This window comes from Mauremys mutica, chromosome 4, assembly GCF_020497125.1.
Source record: "Mauremys mutica isolate MM-2020 ecotype Southern chromosome 4, ASM2049712v1, whole genome shotgun sequence".
Lineage (NCBI taxonomy): Eukaryota > Metazoa > Chordata > Testudines > Geoemydidae > Mauremys > Mauremys mutica.
This window is the reverse complement of record NC_059075.1, coordinates 85,608,013-85,629,316: the sequence shown is the minus strand read 5'-3', so window position 1 is coordinate 85,629,316 and position 21,304 is coordinate 85,608,013. Positions and strand designations below refer to the sequence as shown.

Sequence of the window (21,304 nt, the reverse complement as noted above, 5' to 3'; positions counted from 1 at the left end):
TGACACTTTATTGGTTACCAACAAACATCCACTGGAAAAATCCAACTGATTTTTTTTTTAAGTTTTCTGAATTAAATATATTCTGAAAGGCAAATGTAAATTGCTGTATGTTTCTTTGCATATTTTCTACAACTCTCCATTTAGGACTTCAGTTAATGCAATGATTCCAAATGACTATATTAAATATCACATTTCATCAAATTTGCCCCAAAATCTCTCTCTCCCACAATAAAAGGAGACTACAGGCTCAAAGAATGGTTGATCCTGCAGATTGCTGAGTACTCTGCCCCAATCCAAGTTCTTAAATGTTTTGCTAAACCAGGGCCGCGAAAACCCTGCAGATCAATCCCATAGAGAGAATCGTGCACTTCCCACCTGTTCACACTTGTGGGAACTGAAGCCCGAAATGTTATCATAAACTCTGCTATTTCTTCAGGTTTCTCTAACTGATTCAAGAGGTAACCCAACAGAAGATGTGTTCTGTTTAAAGAAAAAAAACCCAGTGTAATATGTTAGATATTCTGTTCAGTATATCCAGCTATAAGGAAGATAAAACGAATTTTAAAAGAACAAAAAATAAACAATCAGAGAGGAAGCTGCCATCTTAACATTCGGATAATACAGAATAGGACTGAACGTCAGCATCACCATTTGATAGCACTAGAAATCAGAGTTCATAGCAGTTGCAGGGACTTTTCCTTTTATGTCTGAAAACCATTTGCAGGCATGCACGTTCATGGCATTGTATAATATAATTAAAAAACATACCTAGGGTGACTACCTAAAAAAGTATCCACAATAATATAGACCCTACCTCCATAGTTACAGAACTTATCTTTCTTCTTTGAAGTTTGCAGATTTCCAATGCTTTTAAGTAACGAAGCTGCACTGGATCAAACTGGACCACCTGCTATAAAGCGTCATTAGGACAACGACCCCTCAGAGATAGGCAGCAGCAACGTTTACTGCTTACTTCAACAGCTACAGGTGTTTCTAAAAACTGCTTAAAAATTGATGATGTCTATCTGGTTAGAAACCAATCCTTTAAGCTACTTCAACTGTGCAGGCCCCTGCTACCACATGGAGTTGCTTGCAAGGTCAGGGCCTTCGTCAGTAAATATTTAATTACACATATACACTAATTAAATATTTATTGACTAAGGCCCTTATCTTGCAAGCTATAAATCTAGATATAAAGATAGAAACAGAGTTTTCCCTTAATGAGTAATATGGAAGTTCCCCTTAAGGAAGTAATATGACAAAACAAAACCCCAGATCCAAGCACCTTCAAAGTTTGGATCTGGACTGAGATCTGAACTTCACACTAGCTCTTACCTCTATAATAGGCCAACCAAAAATCCCATATCCAAACATCTTAGAACTCCGGACATTCCGATCTGAATTTAGCATCTCAGAACATACCGATTTTAAACATCACTAATAATTAACTGGGTCTTGTAGGCAACAGGAGACATTGTGCCTCTTTCTCGTTAGCCCAGAAAAGTTACTGCCTTGTCCCTGTAGAATTATCCTCCCAAAGGAACAGCACAGGTTGGTTTATAGAGAACGTTGTTTACAAGTACAGGTTTATGTAAGTAGCCAGTGCCATCAATTAAAGAGGCGTGGTTCATTACAACATATCCCAAAAATGACTACATTCCATCCAAACATGTACTGCTTACCTCTGCAAACGCTGCAGCAGTGGTTCTCTGGAAGAATGTGATCTTTTTCTGAGCAGTTCAATGGAGGACAGGTCTCTGTTACTTTTACTAAAACTCCATTCTGAAAATAAATAAATGTTTTTAAAAAATGACACTGATGAAAATGTATCTGACGGCAAGGGTCACACAGTTTTCTATCCACAGCTCTAGCAATCTTTAGTAACAACAGTAGTAAAATGACAGGCAGCAAGTTAAATTCATTTTTTACACTATAAATTCAAATCTAAAATTAATCTACTTGGACATTTCTATTCCCACAGTTTAAGGAAAAGACACTACATTTAAACTCAAGCTTGTACAGCTGCTTTTTCCTTTCTTAACCTGCATAAGCACTTGCAGGAATTAAAGTATTTTATTTCGCTTCAGATTTTTATTTAAGAATTTTTTTTTGCTTCACATGAGACTTTTTTTGTTATCTTTTAGGTATTTTAAATTATGTATACTGTGGTGATAGGTAAATTACCAATGAGACAAAGTAGAGAGATTAGATGGCCAAGATTTTCAAATGTAACCAGTGATTTCAGTGCCTCAATTTTGGGCACCTTAAAGGGCCTGATTTTCAGCAGTGGAGCTTTGGTGGCACTACTGCTGTCTCATTCCTCTCTGCTGCTCCCAGCAGGCCAGGAACTGGCAAAGTGAGGAAGACAGAGAAGCCACTTGGCTGCCTGTTGGCCCAGCTGCAGCTCAAGTCATCCAGCTTCCTGATGCCTTGCTGCATGTTTGACATACAGCCTTAGCTGTTGGACCTCATTGAGGGAGCAGCTCTGCCAGCACCATTGTGAACTGTTAGTTTTATTACAAGTCTCACCATATTTGGTGTTTTTCTTAATGCTTCAGATGCTGCAATCAAGACAGTACATGAGGAACTCAGCTTTCTTTTTTTTTTTAAATATGTTTCTAGCCCTCCACCAAAAATTACTTTCAATAAACCTCATGATTTTTAGGGCCTGACTCATGATTTTTGAAGGCTTGAGGCTGGCAATACTAGGCCTACAAAGTGCAAGGTACACAAGATGTGGGACAGCGGGCAGGACTTGTAAAAGAATGAGCAAATTTACTCCAGTAAGGAATAAAGGCCAGGAATGGAAAATTTTAGACGCCCCATCCCTGACCTCCTTTGATTGAGAACTGCCGAGTCATTTCTCTCTGCTACCCAGTTATACTTTATTAGTCCATAGGTGTCAACTTAGGTGTTCAAATGTAAGGGGACACATGCTTCGGTGAAGGCAAAGAAGAAAGGCATCCTGCAGAGGATACAGCACATGCCATGTTATGCGGGTGCCCACATGAAGAGTGGAATTAACAGACATTAGGACTGATTCTCATCCCACTTTCACTGGTGTAAAACAGGAGTCTCACACGAGAGTCAATGGAGTTACACCAGCATACGTGAGAGGAGAACCAGCAAACTGAGTGATCACTGTCAGTCATTTTATCAAACTACCCAGCTGGAAAGGTATAGGCTATAACTCAACACCTATTCAATATCTGACAAAACAATTACAGTAGGAAAAGTACAGTATACCACTGTACGAACAGCAAGTGCTGATAAGTCAGGTCAAACACACAGCAAGAAATCAAGAAAGACTATGACAATCAAATCGCTCAGAAAAAGCTCAAAACCAATTCAAACCAAACTCATGTCTTCATTAGAGAACCACAGAAAAGAAATGAAGTTAAGTCTGACCATAGTTGCTTCGTGTCAACAATAATTTTGTTTCCAAAAATTTCCCCATTTTCTGTGACTGGTGACCTTGCACCCTAGAGAGAAGAAGCTTGCATATCCAGGAGTTTATTGTGCCTTATTTCTATAGTAAGAAAATGTTCAAACAAGCACTTTGGATTAAAATCTGTTGACATAAAGTGGTGTCGCTCTATTAATATAAATTGACATTAAATTTCAGATTTAATCCACTGAGATAAACAGGGCCAGTAACTTTTCAGAGAACAAATATAGGCTTCCTTCACATGAAGCGGCGCTACTCAACAGAAGTGCGGTGGATCACTAGAGTAAGGCCCCAACCCACCAAAGCATTTAAGCACCTTCTTAAGTTTTAAGCATGTGAGTAGTCAGGGCTTAAATAAAGGCCAGAAACTTTTAGTTACACTTGTTCAAATCTAGAGTAACTTCACGGACTTAAGCCAGTGTGGCTGAGATCAGAATCTTGCCCGAAAATGACACCTCTTCCCACAACCCAGGTAAGGAGCAAAGAGAAAGGAGAATACCCTCCTTAGTCACTTTATTATCCTAAATAGGCCATGTTCCAGCTTTGTCTGTGTATGTCTGGCTTCCACTGAAGTTATGGTCAGCGTTAGAAAAGAATGGATAACACATACGCATGAAGGAAGCCTAAAGTAATATACCAGGTTATCATTATAATTTATGGGCACTGCATATTTATTGAAACAGTAGAAGTTAATAAAATTAAAAAACTTACTCGGCATTCCCTGCAGTTCTTGGTTAAAACCCTCTGACCTTCTGCTAACACTCTGCCTCCAAAGATACACTTAGCTATAATTTAAAAAAAATCCCCAAAATTAATATTTTGATAGAAAGTGACTGCAAAATATAAATATAAGTAAAATCAATACATATATACATGGGCAAATACAGGCCTAATGTGGTAAATATGATGTAGTCCCTTTGCCTTCACTTGAAGTAAGGGTTGATTGCTTTCATTTATTTTGAGTGCAATAGTACATTCATTAAAAAAAAACTATTATTGTGAAACATTATACCCCTCATACTGACAAACTAGCCTATTAATGACCTAAAGTGATAACAAGAATAAAGCATTATTCAGTAGATACTGAACCCAATTCATTAACAGAATCACGCACCGCATAGACATCCCATTGATTAGATAGAGTGCATTTGTATTACTATATGTTTGCATCAGGTTATTCAAAGCACTTCAAAATCACAGACATTGGTGCATTGTATGTCAAGAGACTGGCAGGTGCATGGGTTTCAGTTAAGTCTCCAGATTGTACCTGGGGACAAATGAGGATCGAATCCTTAACACAGCTTTGTCCCAGAGAAATTGCAGAAATGGTTCAGAACTAGTCAAAGCCTGAAACTCACTGACTCTACAAACTGAAAAAAATCACTGTCAGAAACAGTCTTAACAGACAGATGGAACAAGGAGGGCTCATGCCAAGGCTCAAAGGAGGGACAACTACAGCCTGCAACACTAAATTTTGGACTAACTTTTGGAATGTATTGCATTGGGATGTGACCCTAAAAATCTCTCTATTGTTCCCCCAACCCCCATATTCCTAATTGCAGATATTTATACCTTCCTTCTGTTGCACCTAGAACTGTCTGTCAAAATAGTCTCTTAAAAGCTCCCATATTCTATAGCAAGGAGGCAGCTTTCTAGACTGAATGGGGATTCTCCAATATCACTCTAAATCAGAAATAGCCAGATCCAGAGTCCTAGGAAGAATATTCTAGTGAACAAAGCATTCAGCTGGGTCTCGAAAGACCTGGGTTCAATTCTCAGCTACAGACTTCCAGTGTGATCTTGGGCAAATCACTTAATCTACCCTGTGCCTCCATTTCCCAACTGTAAAATGGGGATACTGCTTCCTACTTTACAGTGAAGTTGTGATGATAAAATCCATGAGTAATTGTGAGATTCTTCGATACTATTATGATGGGGATCAAAAAGTACATTAGAATTGATAGACTAGCATGGCAGATTAGGGGAAACTTTGACATCCTAGTATGAAAGACAAATTATCGTCATCCATGCTGAGCAACATCATGTGTTCTTCCACTCCAAGTTGTAGAAATTCAATGAACCAGTTCATCCTGACCACAAATATTATCTTGGCTCATCGCTGTCACTGTAGTACTAAAGCCTCATGGATAAACTAGCTCCCAATCCAAGCACCATGAGAAGGTCCCTGTTGCCCAGGCCTATGTTTCCTTCTATCTGCAGGCAGAGAATTTCTTTCCAATTCTTCTGAGTAGCAAACAAAACAATTTGTGGTACACTCATGGCAGCAGGGAGCCTGGAATTCCATGTACTATTAATTTCCACTCTCACAGGTGTAACCAATACAAACTAAGCCAGCTGGCCTGCTTATGCAACCAACTGCTAAGTGCACCACCGTTAACTCCAAGAGACGCCTCTCTGTCTATGCCAGATGTTTCTCCACTGCTGTGAAGAGACATTCTTTTCATCTTCCTCTTGCTCTCTGTGCCAGCCTTATTCTTTAAGTACACAACTGTGGCCAGCCTGCAGGACACATGCTTAGTTCCTTCTTAAATCTTCCAATGATTTTATGGAAAACTGTTCCACAGATATATGTACAACCTGTCAGGCTGCCATCCGTGCAAGTGTCTGTATATTTGATGGGTCCAAATTTCCTTCTTATCTGAACATTCTGAGAGGACTCTCACCAAATTAGAGGTGATTTTACAATCTGAGGAACACACAGGAATGCCGCAAGGACCTTCTTTCCAATGGGATAACATTGGTACCCAAAATAAACACACACAATTTGACCAACAATTCTAGGTCCACACACATACACAATGTTAAGAGGCCCACTGTTCTCACACTATTCTCTATATCACTGGTGAAGCCCATGATTCTTGTCTTATACCGATATCATTCTCTTCTGTGTATTGGACAGAGCTCCAAAGTCCCATCATCAACTCTCTTGAGGAATGACTAGCGAAGTATGGCCTGCAGCTACTCTATTGCACTGGTTGGGGACCTAGAGTCCTATGCTATAAGTCAGTAAGACTTGTAAAAGCAGCAAAGAGTCCTGTGGCACCTTATAGACTAACAGACGTGTTGGAGCATATGCTTTTGTGGGTGAATATCCACTTCATCAGAAGCAAGCTTATGTTCCAATACATCTGTTAGTCTATAAGGTGCCTCAGGACTCTTTGCTGCTTTTACAGATCCAGACTAACATGGCTACCCCTCTGATACTAATCAGTAAGACTTGACATTTGTCTGTAGAACTGAGAGATATGTGTTGCTTCTCAATGAAGCCATTTACGGCACATCCTGTAACGGTCCTTCCTCACCTGCCTTCTTCAATACTGTGATGACAACTGTATATATCCCTTGCTTCTGGTGCCAAAGAGGTATTACATAATAAATTACTTTTGATTTTTGTTTCACTTTCCATCCAAATATCTCTACATGTTAGAATAACCCATAAAGTCTTTCAGACTCTATCCTGTCTCCCAGAGTTCTTTCTCTGTGTTCATATTGCTGGAAATGGGAGAATCTAAATAATTCTCACCATACACAAAGCAGATAGATTTTCTAAAGAGTTCAGCTTCTACTGTGAGAAGCTGGGTGCTGAGCACTTTCAAAATCCACCTCATTTAGGTATCCAAAGAGGATGCAGAAGTTCTTTTGAAAATGTGGCCCTAGCTTTATATTGCTCAGTATGAGCTCAACTGTGATCTCACTTCAGAAAAACACGCTAGATGGCATCAAGATGACTGTTTGGGGAAAGATGAACTAGAGTGATGTACTTTTACTCTTTCTCTATTGTCTCACCTGACTGCCTGTAGCCCAGGGCTGGACTTACACTGGACAGAAGAGAAAGTGAGGAATTTTACAACAGAAAAGAGACACCGGGCTTCAAATAAAGTTTTAGTCTTCTTGTCTTCTGGTTTGGAGAGGTTAACACAAGATGGCAGAGAAGAAAGCAGAAACACCAATTTTAAAATCCCTAAACATTTTGTGTGTGAGAACTGCTTGGTTCTTTGATACAAAAAAAAAAGAACCATCAAGCTGTTCAATAACTCCTAGAGACAGAAAATTACAATTGATGATTCTATCCAGGACTAAATGGGGAAACAGCAGAGAAATCAACACCCGCAGTGTAATAATGTGGATAGCCTCAGTGGCTGCCACTACATACCCAGAAATGACTAACTGTGGCCCTCGCATATCATTCTGTCAAGGAGCTGGCACTTACAATCAATTTCAATCAACTTTCATACATCTTTTTCCATTGACTGACATGCTGAGTCTTTGTCAGAATAACAAGCTGAGTTTGGTGCCAATCACTGACTAAGAGTGAGCTTGTTCATCTTTCCATTAAAGAATCAGAAACAGTCTACACTTTGGGACTTACGTTCAACCTACAGTTTAGTCCTTCAGAATTACTCTGAGCCAAATTTTGGCTGGGATTTGTTGCTAAGTGCACATCAGAAAACACAGAGCCAGAGAGAGATGCTCAAGCTCTCAAATCCATGAAAAGAAGCCTTTACAAACTCTCACAAGTGAATCACAAGTACGTGTGTTCTGGAAGGTGAAAGTTAGGAGCTTGTCCTTTTGTGCACAGATTACTCATGGGCCAGTGTATAATGACTATGCAGAACAGGTGCACACTTTTTTTTTTTGACAGGATTCTTGGATGTCCATTTGGAATTGAAGTGGAGAAATCAAAGCGTGACAATCTGATTTTTTTCGGGGGGGGGGGGGTTCTAATTAATCCTAAATCAGCCAACAGCTACATCATTGACTAGTCTGAATGGAGAAGAGCTGTGCCCAGAACGTGTAGGTTGGCGAGATAAGGAAAAAGTCTCACTTTCTTCATACATGAGAGCAAGAGGAAATTTAGTCCTGTGTACTTGAGCACACACATGCTCAATTGACTTTGTCCCTCAGCCCCATTTAAGTCCTGAGTGTTAAATCCTTTTTTCACTTAGGGCTTCCATTTGCAGATGAGATAAGAGAATTTCATCAATTGGGCCAACTACAGAATTTACTGCTCATCTTCTTTTCCACATTCATTCGGTCTGAAATAAATTACATAAACTACTACTGCACACAACATAGATCATTACAGGCTAGATAAGACCATGAATTTTCCTTTTTCTGCTGATTATATCATTTTATTTAAAAAAAAACTACAATATCCAAAGAACCACCTTCAGTTCAGAACAGGATGACAAATAACTAAACTAAGTTATTACCTCTCTTTATGGTAAGTACGGACCAACTGCTTCATGCTAATTAACATCAATTGGGTTTAACAGCTACTAGTAGAAGCCAGACATTTTTCCTTTGGAGAGGTACAAACAAGGGCATGGCCTTTTTAATGCCAATAGAATGCAGCAATATAGTCGTAGAAACATGCAGTACTTCATTGTATCTCCTAGGTGATTCTTTTATTTTTCAGCAAATAGTTATTTATTCATTTTTTAACTAAAGCTGCCACTGTGACTCACGTTCCCTGCATTAATTTATCAGGACCTGTGAAAAATCAAGGGGGAAAACACATCAGCTGCTCCTAGTTTCAAGACAAGTGTGATTCCAGTTAAAAAGAAGGTGGGAGGAAAATATCAAATGTAATGTACTTACACCTGCATACTTTGCAGCACTGGCCTCCCATATGCACTGGGAGGGTGTCAGGAGAACAGTTCAGAGGGGGACAGGACATCCTTCGGCACTCCACTACTCCACTCTAAGCAAAGGTTAGAAAGATGAAGTTCAGATGTGTGTGTATTAGTTTATATTTTATATAAAGCACAAATACTATACCAGAAAATAAAAGTAGCATTAAAGATTTCAGATCTTTCCTTCAGCAACAAGTCTTATCTGACTGCTACCCGTATGAACTAAGCCACCCCCATTACCGTTGTGATATACATCTTTGTCTTATCCCACTTGTGCATGCCATTTACGTGGATTAGACAAAAAATAATACCATCTTTACAAGAACATAACCACCACCTTTTGCAGGATCTGTCAATCATCTTAAAATTTTAACAATCAGTTTTCTATTTTCTCAGGCAAACAAAGGCTCTCTTCAGATATCTATCAAATAATTTCAACCAGACAAGACTTACATACTAATTCTCTTCTGTTCCACAGGTTTTCAAAATGATAAACACCCAAAACAGATTCTGCATGTTGTTACCATGCAGGATGCAATTGAGCACCTATGAATAAAATTAAGATAATGCTCTCACACACACACACACACTCCAGTGAAACTATTCTGACCCAGAGACAACACCATGATTTCCCACCCTCCACCCCTGCAAAATGGTGAGATTCTTCCAGATATAATTAGAACAAATGACAGAGTTGTCAAGGGAAAGCAGATTTTATTTACTAAGTATTCATATAAGAAATGGCAATTCTTTGCTACTTCCTTCAGTTGTTCACATTGTCACTGGGTACAAACTAAAAAGATAATAAATCTCAGAGTTGGCATTATGTATTCAAGGACCATTCACACTATAATTAGGCATCCTACCCCTTACACCCGTTAGAAGATTCTTACTTTGCATGTGCAATTCCTGCAGTGATCATCTTCTACCCATGAGTCTTTGTCTCGATAGATCACTCCATTTACTTGACAAGTCTTCTCACAATGACAGTTTTCCAATTGACTAAGCCTCGTTTCTGCATAATTTAGCTGTAAGTGAAAGTTACTTGATGTAATTTCTGTAATTCATACACATGGTTTTAACAAAGCAAAGAACAAAAGAAGCAGCTTACTGACTTTTAGCTGAATCAAATTTTATTACACTAGTTGAAAAACAAACTAAATAGAAGACACACTGAGCCAGAACCAAAGCTGGTGTAAATCAACCTGTGCCCATTTACTTCAATGGAGATAAGCTAATGTACTCCAGTTGATGATCTGTATGATTGGCTCTTCTAATCTAATGAACCCCAGCAAGATATTAAAAACGTACCTCTTGGGGACCTCAGATTATTAATGAATTGGGTACTTTTAGTTCAAACATCAAAAACTGAAATCTTTGTAATATTCTGAATTATTCATTTACTGGCATACATGTAATTTAAGAGCATGAATGCAGTCAGGCTCTGATTCCTTCTGTTCAACCTATCTCCACGCTGTTTAAGATTAACAGTTTGCAGAAAGACATTACATAAAGCTACTACGATTTACAGGGAAAAGACGACATGTAAATGTGTTGTATAATAGATTTTCCCAAACTATGGATCATGGACCACTGGTGGCCCACAGAGCACTTGCTGGTAGACAGCAGAGAACGGGCTGGTCAGATGATACCGTCAGCATCTCCTCATTGCCAGCTGCTAAAATGAATTAACAGATGCTAAAAATATTCTTTTCCTAGTAATATTTTTCCAGGCAAGCAATTGCCATATTTGCCTGAAGAATGATATATAATAGTGGATGGAAGGGGAGACTGTCCATATAACAACAAACAGGAGGGAGGGGGGTCATGTGCTGGCAAAGGTAAGGGAAGGTGATATCTCCAAGTTGTTATCCATGCTATGAGTAATTTATACTTTTCTTCTGCGCACATGCTCCTTCCCATCCTCCCCAACACACCCACACAGATTATTAAAAACAACAAGGAGTCCTTGTGGCACCTTAGAGACTAACAAATATATTTGGGCATAAGCTTTCGTGGGCTAGAACCCACTTCATCAGATGCATTGAGTGGAAAATACAGTAGCAGGTATATATACATAGTACATGAAAAGATGGGAGTTGCCTTACCAAGTGGGGGGGGGTCAGTCTAATGAGACAATTCAATTAACAGTAGACTACCAAGGGAGGAAAAATCACTTTTGTAGTGGTAATGAGGGTGGCCAATTTCAAACAGTTGACAAGAAGGTGAGAGTAACTGTAGGGGGAAATTAGGTTTTGTAATGGCTCATCCACTCCCAGTCTTATGACACAGATTATTGTCACCATGTTTACATAGGTCATCCCAGGCTTTCCTCAACAAAGAATACTCCATGGAAACGAAGATTCCCGAGTGATCTGTAATATGGTGGCCGATCGCCCCCTGCCTCTATTTTCCCCTCTCTCCACTGTGCACCAAAGATCCTCCTCAATCTATCCTTGTATCGAACTGCTCACATTCTCTACCGTATGTGATGGAGCAGGGCTTCTCCCCATCTTAACAAATACTTGCTGTCATGCCCAGTCTCCTTTAAAGAAGTTTATTTGTCCACATAACAGATTAAAATAAACAGTTCCTCAGCCCATCCTTTGTCCTGGGGTTTCACAACCTCCCTTCCCAGGGGTCTCTTGCAGCTTCCAAGTGCCAGCCAGCTCCCTTCTTGCAGCCCGTTCTCATTCAGCCAGCTCTGTTCCTCTTCTGCAATACCCAATCCAGGACCACCTCCCTGAGCCCTCTGTTCCAGGGACCCACCACAGGAATTGGCTGCACTCTTCTGTGGTTCCTCTCCCAAGGCAGAGCCTGCCCCAATCACTCCTCTTCTTGCCCTCTGACAGACCCTTGTAGTTAGTTCCTCATGTAGCCCTGACCTCTTTAACTGGCTCAGCTAGGCACATCTGCTCTGACACATGCAAGATCCTCTGCTATGCATAATAAGAACCAGATTACTCAGTCCCATTTACTAACTCGTCAAACTTCCTGGCAGGACTAAACTTCCACATCCTTCAAATAACAAAATAGCCATCTCTCCCAGAAATCCACAAATCCCAGAACAGGTGGGAACTTCTCAAAGGGCCAAATTCTGCTGCTTTTACTCACATTAAGCACCACATTACTGCATGAGTAGTCCCACAGTAGCCAATGTATCAGAATCTGGCCCAAAGTGAGATGAATGCTAGCCCTGATCACTCATAAACGGCATACTACAGTATATCACAGGATGGTTCAAAATATTATAGCTTACAATAGCATTTTTGCACTGTTCAGAGAGATCACTGTACAATACTGTACTATTTTTATATTGGTATCTACTGCATTTTATCCATTTGCAAAAAGGCTCTGAAGACTTCCACCATTATCCATTTTAATGGGAATATTCCAACCTGCCCATCAACTCTCATACTTCCTGTCAGGTAAATCTCAGACATCAGCAGAAGATACTAGGAAAACTTCCTCATTTTCCATCCTTGAATTCTCCAGAGTAAAAGGGCCTTGAGTAAAAGCTTTTTATTTTCCTTAAGTCAGGATTCTGGGATATTACTGGAATTGACACTCAGCCCTCCCAAAGCCAGCATGATCTTGTGACTTCAAAAATGCTTTTCACACTTTAAAAGGCAAAAATCGTCCTCTCTTAACTGAACTGCTAATCCTGCCAGTTTTCAGCAGTGACTTGAAAAGCATTTCTATATTTATAATGTATAAAATAGAATATATTTCGCTGCATTAAAACTGTGTTTAATCTATATGTTTTGTTGCAGTTTATTTAACCTGTACCTTGTCTTTAGTCTTTTTAAAAAAAAAAGGTAAAATTCATCATTTTTATTTCTTAGAATGATTCTGTATAAACTGCACACAAAAAGAGAAAGGATGTTATACAAAAGCCAGATTTGAAAAGGCATTTAATAGTGTGTGTGTGTGTGTGTGTGTGTGTGTGTGTGTGTGTTCCTGTAACAGAGGTAAAAGAAGAGATGCAAATGCTAATACGAATCAACTGAAAGTTGCATATTCTGTGACTTTCACTGTCACACTGAATTTATATAAAATTCATTGATAAAACACACCATCTACCACTTACTCTGAAGAATGACTCTGGATGTAAACTGAATCTATTAGTAAATCAGAGATGTATATAATCAGTATTATCTTTGGCATGCATTTATCTTTGAAACTATACAGAAAATGTCAGTGTTATCTTTGTAGATACAAAGACATGCAACAGTGAACTTTCTGATAGTAATAGGTCAATGGATGTATCTCAACACACACAGGTTTATCTTTTCTGAAATACTATTTAGTTGGCATTTGCTATATGGAATTGAATAGAAATGTTCCATTTGTATTTAAACTTCCAAACATAATTGAAAAATCACCATTAAGCTCAACAAAACGATGATATACTCAAAATTAAATGTGTTACAAACTGAAATGCCATTCCAAATGCTGCCAATTTTGCATAAATAGATTTGTCAAAGATTTGAAACATCAATGGAAATTATCAGGTGCTCAAGTCTTGGATGGATTAGGAGTAGGAATGAACCAATGGGGCTGTGGTTAACTATTTCTCCCATCATTTTTTCATTTTTCCAAATCAAAAGATGAAGAAAAAGACTGTTTTTATTATATATTACCTGTGGGCCATCCAGATGCAGGAAGTACCAGAAATCTTACCAAAAAAACTCCGTTCTCATAAGAACTTCAGAGAACTTTGAGTCAAAATGTTCATGTATTTCAGATAAATGTTTGTGGCCAAATAATTCTATGGTGTAACCAAGCAATAGGGTTATGTCAACAGTAAATTCTGCCCTTAAACATTTAGGTATTTATGCCAACCAAACAAAGCACTGAACCTTTTGACTGTTACCCTGTTAAGATTTGGCAAGAAATAAAGTTAATTAGAAGTTTGGGGCTGGAAATCTCCAGTAACTATCTCCAGCCACTGAAAGAAACACATCTGATTACAAGGAAAAAGACACTTCCTAGTGTGACCCACTAGTTTATTAAAAAAGAACTGCACTCCATTTTCAAAGACCCTTGATTCAGTAGAGTTATACTGATTTACATTAGCTGAGGATCCGACCCATTTAGGGTCAACACCACCTAATGTTCCATACCCAGCATAGTAATTGGGCATGGTGAAAATTAAGCTGTCCATCTTGTCCCAAGGTAATTTATATTTTAATTGAGTTTTTAACAATTTGAACTATTGCCTTTTTCTATTTAAGGTTGCAAAATTAAAGAGATGAAACAGTGGCGTGTAGACGGTAATGCAAAAAGTTCAAACACCTTCCCCACCATGAAAAGAAATACCTCAGACTCAGAAAAGCTACACTTTTATGCATTTTTAAAAGCAACACATTGACTACTTCAAATTGACTTCAAATCTTTGAAGAGTGTGGGGGAAAGAGAGTGCAATGATACTTAACTTACTATATGCCTTACTTGTCATCATTTGTAATTCTCTTGGTTACATACTAACATTGCAAACACCATTCATTGGGTTTTTTTGAGTCTGTTATTAAATTGTAACCAAATGCAAATCTACAGACAAATTCAAGTTTCTGGTATACCACAGCCGGACATGGAAACAAGGGACACAATTTTTGCATGCTGCCAAATTCATATTCTGCAACTCCCAGAATGGAGGAGAGAATTAGGGGTCATTGTTATGTATTTCATAATACATACTCCTTGCTCTGGCAAAAGTAATCTCCGTGGGCAGCTGTGCACGGGTTCCAAACCTACTCCTAGCCCAGACATATGTTAACACGACATTAGTATATACCTAAAACTGCAGAAATATCACTTAGGGCCTGAATTTGCTCCCTAAGACTGTGGTGGGAACATTCACCATTAAAATGCGTGTTTTAAAATTTCACCGTCTTTAATTTGCATTTGACTCACAATTAAAACTTCTTGCACGGCTGTGTGTGTTCTTTCTGGACAGCAGTACTGCTATAGCTAATACAACGAAACACTTAGTTAATGCCTCCATTACTAAGGAGAGCAAAACAACCTTATCGGGGAAAGGAACAAGCAAAAAAAGGTCATTGCAGCACTGCTGTATGGGAACAAGTAATCTTCGGAGTATCAACAGCATGTTATTTGGCCCCAAAAATGTATTAGCAAGCAAAAATATAATTAACAGCAGAGAGAACAAGTCACTCAGTACAGTACATAATTGGGACCTGCTCATGCCACCAGCAGGGCTTAAAATAAATTACCTCTATTTCACATTTCCAGCAGTAAAGTGAACTAAAAGCATAATGTTTCTTATTCTCTGAGTGAGCCTGTACAAAATACACCGGGTGGGTGAACAGAGTGTCAGTATAATACAAACATGCTTAAAATTAAAACCTCTCTTTTTAGGAAGGAGTCATAAGGGCAGCTGAGGAGGTACAATTCACAAGGGAAAAAATATCACGTTTACCATCTTGATATACACAGGGTTACTATGTAGATTATACTTTTGGAAAATCATGTTCAGTAACTATGCTGTAATTAAATGCACCTACAGGTGATTCTGTGGTTACACATTGATCAAAAAGTAATTAGCATATAAGCAGTATGCCAGGTGAGATAACTAATTCTTGTTTAGATGATAGAATTAATTCTTAGGCCAGATGGTTTTGCTAATGTTAACCACATGGAATATTCCCAAAGGAACAGTACACACCAATTTACTAGATGCAAATCAGGATTGCCACTCTGCTTAACTCACTACACTTAGAACTTGTCTACACTATCACTTAAATTGATGTAAAAAGACACGTAAAAGTCGGTGTGAAAAAGCCAACCCCTGAGTGACGCAAGTTACATCAACCTAAACACTGTTCACACTAGTCCACTATGTCAGAGGGAGACACGCTTCCACTGACACAGCTTCCACTTCTCGCTGAGGTGGAGTAATTATGCTGATGAGAAAATGCTCTCCCGTCAGGATAGCATGTTTTCATCAGTGCAGCTTCACCAATGTAGCGTGGTAGTGTAGACTAGCCCTTAGATATATTTATAGTGAAAACAAGAATAAGTTTATTGTCAGATAACAGAGATCCAAATGAAAGTAAGAGAGAATACTGGAAACAAATGATTAGAAAGCATGTTATGATTTTGTTTTATATGTAGAGTCTAAACTTAACTCACAAGACACTCCCGTTTCCTAAAGGATTTTCAACTATGATGCTGAGAACCTCCTTTCATAAGATCAAGCCTGCTGGCAGCTTGTCTTCCAAGACTGAAGGATGCCCGGTGTATCACCGTACTCCGTTATACCCCTAAAAGTATAACCCTGGTTGTTTTCGTTTTTCCCTGCAGCAGTCACTATCTGTTCATCAGCATGTGACTCAATAAGGAAATAGACTTCCATTGTAAGAAACAATGCACAACAATCAACCAGGGAGATAAAAGAGTCTCCCACCTCCTATCTGGAAAAGGATGTCTCAATGCATGCTACCTTTGAGCGATGTGCCTTTAACTACAAGGCCTTAAAAAGATAACATACATAACTCCTTACACATTATCTGCTCATACATTTCACAATGATTCTGATGACATTCTTTCAATAGAGGCCTTACATGACCCCTTGTCATGATCCTTGTAACCTGTATTCTCTGCCACTGGGCATCAAGAGGTCCTTGGGTCACACCCCTTAAAATAGATCACCCCATTCCTTACCTAGCCCCCAGATCCTACAAGCACCCTCAGTTGGAGGTGCTATGGCTAAAATGAAAGATGGTCATGGGCTGTAGCAGAGCTAAGGGAGAAGCACATCTTCCCATTCACCCGCACCACCACCACAAGGCAGATGAGAATTAGTGTAGCCTGGAACTATGTTAATTCTTCTGTTAATATCTTCATACTGTAGAAATCTCCCTTAAAAGAGTGTTGAAGAGAGCAAATGCAGTGGCTTCAATGGAATTGCCTGGGTATTTGGGTGATTGACTGCGGTCTCCAGAACTGGCAAGGAGAGACAAAGCCTCTGTATAAAGACCCCTCCCAAGCCTCCTGAAGATTTCAAAGAGCCCTCACGTTTTGTGAGTAGTGCCACTGCTTATTCCACTTGGGGCAAATGCACACATACTGACAGTTTGGGGAAACCTCAGCAATAAGATCACTGGGGAGTTTACCCTTTTTTTGTACCTGGACTTATCTGCTGGCACATAAAGGGACACATGCTATGGTTTCTTTAAAAATCAGACCCTTTGGTAGTAAGCATGTTTGTTATTCCACATTCTTTTAATTCAGAGGCATTTGTAAATGTCCTCTAAAATACTATAGAAGTTGAATGAGGCTTTATTGGCATTACGGAAAATCCGCTACAGGTAGCTGTACTGGAAGTCCAAATAAAACTTTACCAGGATAGTGTAACGCAGATGCAAAGGTGTAAATGCTTTTATAGTGCTCTCAACTTGAGGGAAATGAGGGACAGGATGAGGAACTCATAATGGAGTTCAGGTACTTACTTTTGCAGTCATTTTTGCCAGGAGCTCTTGTAAATCCATGATTCCTTGCACCAGACTTAAGAAATCACTGCAGGTTGGGCATGCTCAATAAAGGAAGTGGAGAAAAAAAAAACCATAAATCAGTGAAGACCGATATACTGTTAAAACATCATTAATTTGTGTGTGATGGGGCATGCGTGCCCTGCACTGGGACTGGGGGGGGTTAACCTCTCATTGTGCATGCTCTAAGTGCAACATCAGTATAAGAGGGAGCAGCCTGGCTCAGTCTTGGCTGACTGCCGTAGGGGAAAGTGGTGTGCCACAGGCTCCTGCTGAAGGGCCACGGACACTTCGTGATGTGGAGGCCAGCCAGCTGACAGCAACCCTCAACCCCCAGGCTCTGGACGCTACCAAGGGAGAAGGAACTGGGGGAACTAGGAAGCCACAAGATGTGGAGAAGCAGGTAGGAAGTAACCCAGGGAGTCTTTTGCTAAGCTGGGGAGTTGATTGGACAACTGGAGGCTAATCCAGCATGTTTTGGCCGGATCCCCGCTGAGCTGGTGGCAGACAACCCCGCCACCGACAGAGCCCTAGGTTGGGACCTGGTGGAGAGGGAGGGAGGGAGGGCCCAGGTCCCCCTATCCTGGCCGGAGACCCTGTGGTAGTGGCCCAACCTGACAGAGACTGACTCAGGCTGCTAGGCCGCACAGCCCTGAGCCAGGGGGCAGTTAGTGACTCTGACCACTAGCCCACACAGCCCCAGCTGGGGGTACACAGGCACAACTGTGGACCTATCAAGACTCATGCCCCGCCCTGGGAGAAGACGGGGCATGCCTGACCCGCAACGGCGTAACTTATCTTAACATAAATGCAATTTCTTAAATAGAGTTTCTGTTTCCCTGAACTGATCATATTAAAAGTGTACAAAGATGATACAGGACAAAGCTAAGCATCATCATCTTTAAAAATATTGAAATAATATTTAAATCTACAATTGTCAAAATAAATAAATTGCTACTTACTGCGATTCAGATTAGGACACTGAGTTATATATCCATTGGGCATAAAGATGACTTTCACATCTTGAATGATACCCTTTATAAAAGAAAAGATTGCTGATAAATATAGATTGTAGTCAGACAGTTAAAACTTACAAGATTATTCTCAAGTTTTTTGCCAGGAGGCCATGAATAACGGATCAGCTTATTATTTTTGTTTGTTTTTGTTTTTGTTTTGTTTTTTTTACAAAGAGCACCACCCTAACTGAACAATTCAGGTAAAGCTGAACAAGATATGAATCATTACAAAAGCTTTCCTTTCTCCAAGAAAAAAGTTTACGGCATTGGATTTGATAAAACATATGCAAAACTCGCACACTATCTAGAAATGTTCTTATTGATTCATTTAGCTAAATTAGCCTAGGAGATCAAACCATATTTATAAAGGACATTTCATAATGAATTGTCTCTGCTGCTCAGTTAGGAGTCAATCTTGTTCCTAACATAAAGGTAAGGAAGGCCTCCTGTGCATGCGGGATGGAGAGGGGGCAGGATTTAGGGGTCATATATAACTCAGCCCTGTAGGAAGTCCCTTCACAACAGCAGCACACATGGGGTTTTGGAAGCTGGGCAGTGGCAGGCTGGGGAAGTGAAAGGGTTGAATGATCCACCACTGTTGAAACCTATGTCATTTCTCCATATGCATGGAACATTCTAAGCTGAAGCACCTTCCACACAATGCAGCCTGTTGTCATTTCACATCATTGTAGAGAGAAATCTTAGCCCCTTTCCTGTGTATCTCCCCAGAACCCAGACAAAACACACACAGTGAGTGCTGGGGATTGGAGTTTGCTCCTTAGTGCCAAATCCTGAAGCTCTTTCTCAGGGCCTGACTCTACCAGGCACTTATATCCCACAACATCCACTAGCTTTAATGGGAGTTGAGGGCATTCAGCATCCCTTAACGAACTTTAAAAGAACTGGGAATTTTCCTGGAGAAGTCCAAGTATCTCGCTGTAAATCAAAGAGGGTTTATGACTCTGCCTCCTATCTGATCTAATTTAAGAAGAAATTTATCGTCCAGTTTGCTGTCTTAGAATGAAAATATTGATTTGAGTGTATGCTGGTTTTATTGTCAGTTAAATGGTGATAGAATGGATTCTGAAAAGCAGGCAGAAGACACAGTGGCTTGCTCAGAATACTGAGGTTAATCTATAAATAAAATATAGGCCTCAGATAGTACTTGAAGCCTTGCAAATGCAGTAACATTTAACATTTATGTGTTCATTTTCTGAAACAGCAGAAAGTAATCAGCAAGCACTGCTTCCTGCTTGTTATTTCAAGATCAAATATTAATTGAAAATATTAATAGAAATAATCAGATCATACCACCTCTGTAGCAGAAGAATATATATTTATTAACTTTTTCACCTGTGAGACTAATGAAGCCATCACAATAATGAGAAGTGATATTGTCACTGGTTTGGAAGTAGCCTATAAAACAATGCTGAATGTTACTTACTTTACTTCTTTCCAGTGACCACTGGTGAACAATTAACAGCTGCAGCACATAAATGTATTTTTAAGGCTCAGTTCTCTCCAATGAAATGATTAAAGAAGCGTAACTCAGATTATAGACTTCCACTACACTATATCACCATAGTGACAGGAGCCCATCCAGGAAAGCACAAAGGCCCTGTCTCAGGAAAGAATCCCTGTTCAAGAATAGTGTGTGCTTAAAGTTAAGTACATGTTTAAGTGTATTACTGCAGTTTGGATAGGTTTATATTTAAATATAAAAAAATACATATTCATTTTATTTATTTATTTCAATGTAAATGATAATTTAAAGGATGCCTATCAAAGGCAATAGGTGTTCTAACAAAGCATGAACAATACAGTCTGGAAAGGAAATCATATTTTAATATATATAATCATATACATTACAGCTACAGATGAGCTTGTGTGATCAGGCATAGATGGGAACTTTCCCATTAACTTCAATGGGAGCAGTATTTGCCCAATGTCATTTTTGTAAGAAAAAAACTTCATTATAGATGGAAGTTCAACATAATCAGAATTGTTGCAATGCATTTAAACAAACTTGAACTTCCATCCTACTTCACTATAAATGAAGTTTCACTAGATCCGGGTTTTCTACAAAAACTCCCACCAGGGCCAATCCTAAGGTCCTTTGGCATCAGTGGGACTTTTACCCAAATAAGGACTGAGTAAAAGCTAAGAAAGGACCTCTGGTTTTAGCCTGTGATGTGAGCTGTGTTTGTTCTGCACCTATCAGGATTTTCCTCTTCAGAAGTGGATATCACTATATGTGGCTTTCATATGAACAATTTACCGAATCACACCCTAAGGCGGACTCCTTCAGCTGCATGAAGTCCCAATGAAGTCAGCAGAGTTCCACACTAGTGGAGACAATGCAAGAGCAGAGCTTTAAATAGCCACCTCATTTGATATGAATTTGATAGCAAAGCATTGGCATGTTTATAGCTCCTTTCATTGTTCTATATAATGAACTACTCCATTAATGCTATATGAAAGGGCTGATACATTCAGGGTGCACTAACACTCTCACCTTCTGCATTTTAATTCACTTGATTTCATACTGCTATTCTCACTCTTTAAAGCCCACTTCTTTCACAAAGCCTTCCTATGGTAACACACATCATTTTCCTGTGCCCGAACTGTTGCCCCCTGTATCATATTTATTTGATTTAGATTATATGGTCC

At 39.4% G+C, this 21,304-nt stretch overlaps 1 protein-coding gene across 6 annotated transcripts in view; it reads right to left on the bottom strand.

Moving 5' to 3' along the window:
* The window catches only part of NELL1 (neural EGFL like 1), a 436,046-nt gene that overhangs the window by 321,476 nt on the left and 93,266 nt on the right, over positions 1–21,304 (bottom strand). For all 6 annotated transcript variants that reach the window (XM_045015869.1, XM_045015870.1, XM_045015871.1 and 3 more), the window contains exons 6-11: positions 18,581–18,653; positions 17,580–17,662; positions 9,999–10,133; positions 9,071–9,173; positions 4,160–4,233; positions 1,683–1,782 (exon numbers count right to left, since the gene is read on the bottom strand). In XM_045015869.1, coding sequence (XP_044871804.1) covers positions 1,683–1,782; positions 4,160–4,233; positions 9,071–9,173; positions 9,999–10,133; positions 17,580–17,662; positions 18,581–18,653 — 568 coding nt within the window. The remainder of the gene's footprint in view (positions 1–1,682; positions 1,783–4,159; positions 4,234–9,070; positions 9,174–9,998; positions 10,134–17,579; positions 17,663–18,580; positions 18,654–21,304) is intronic.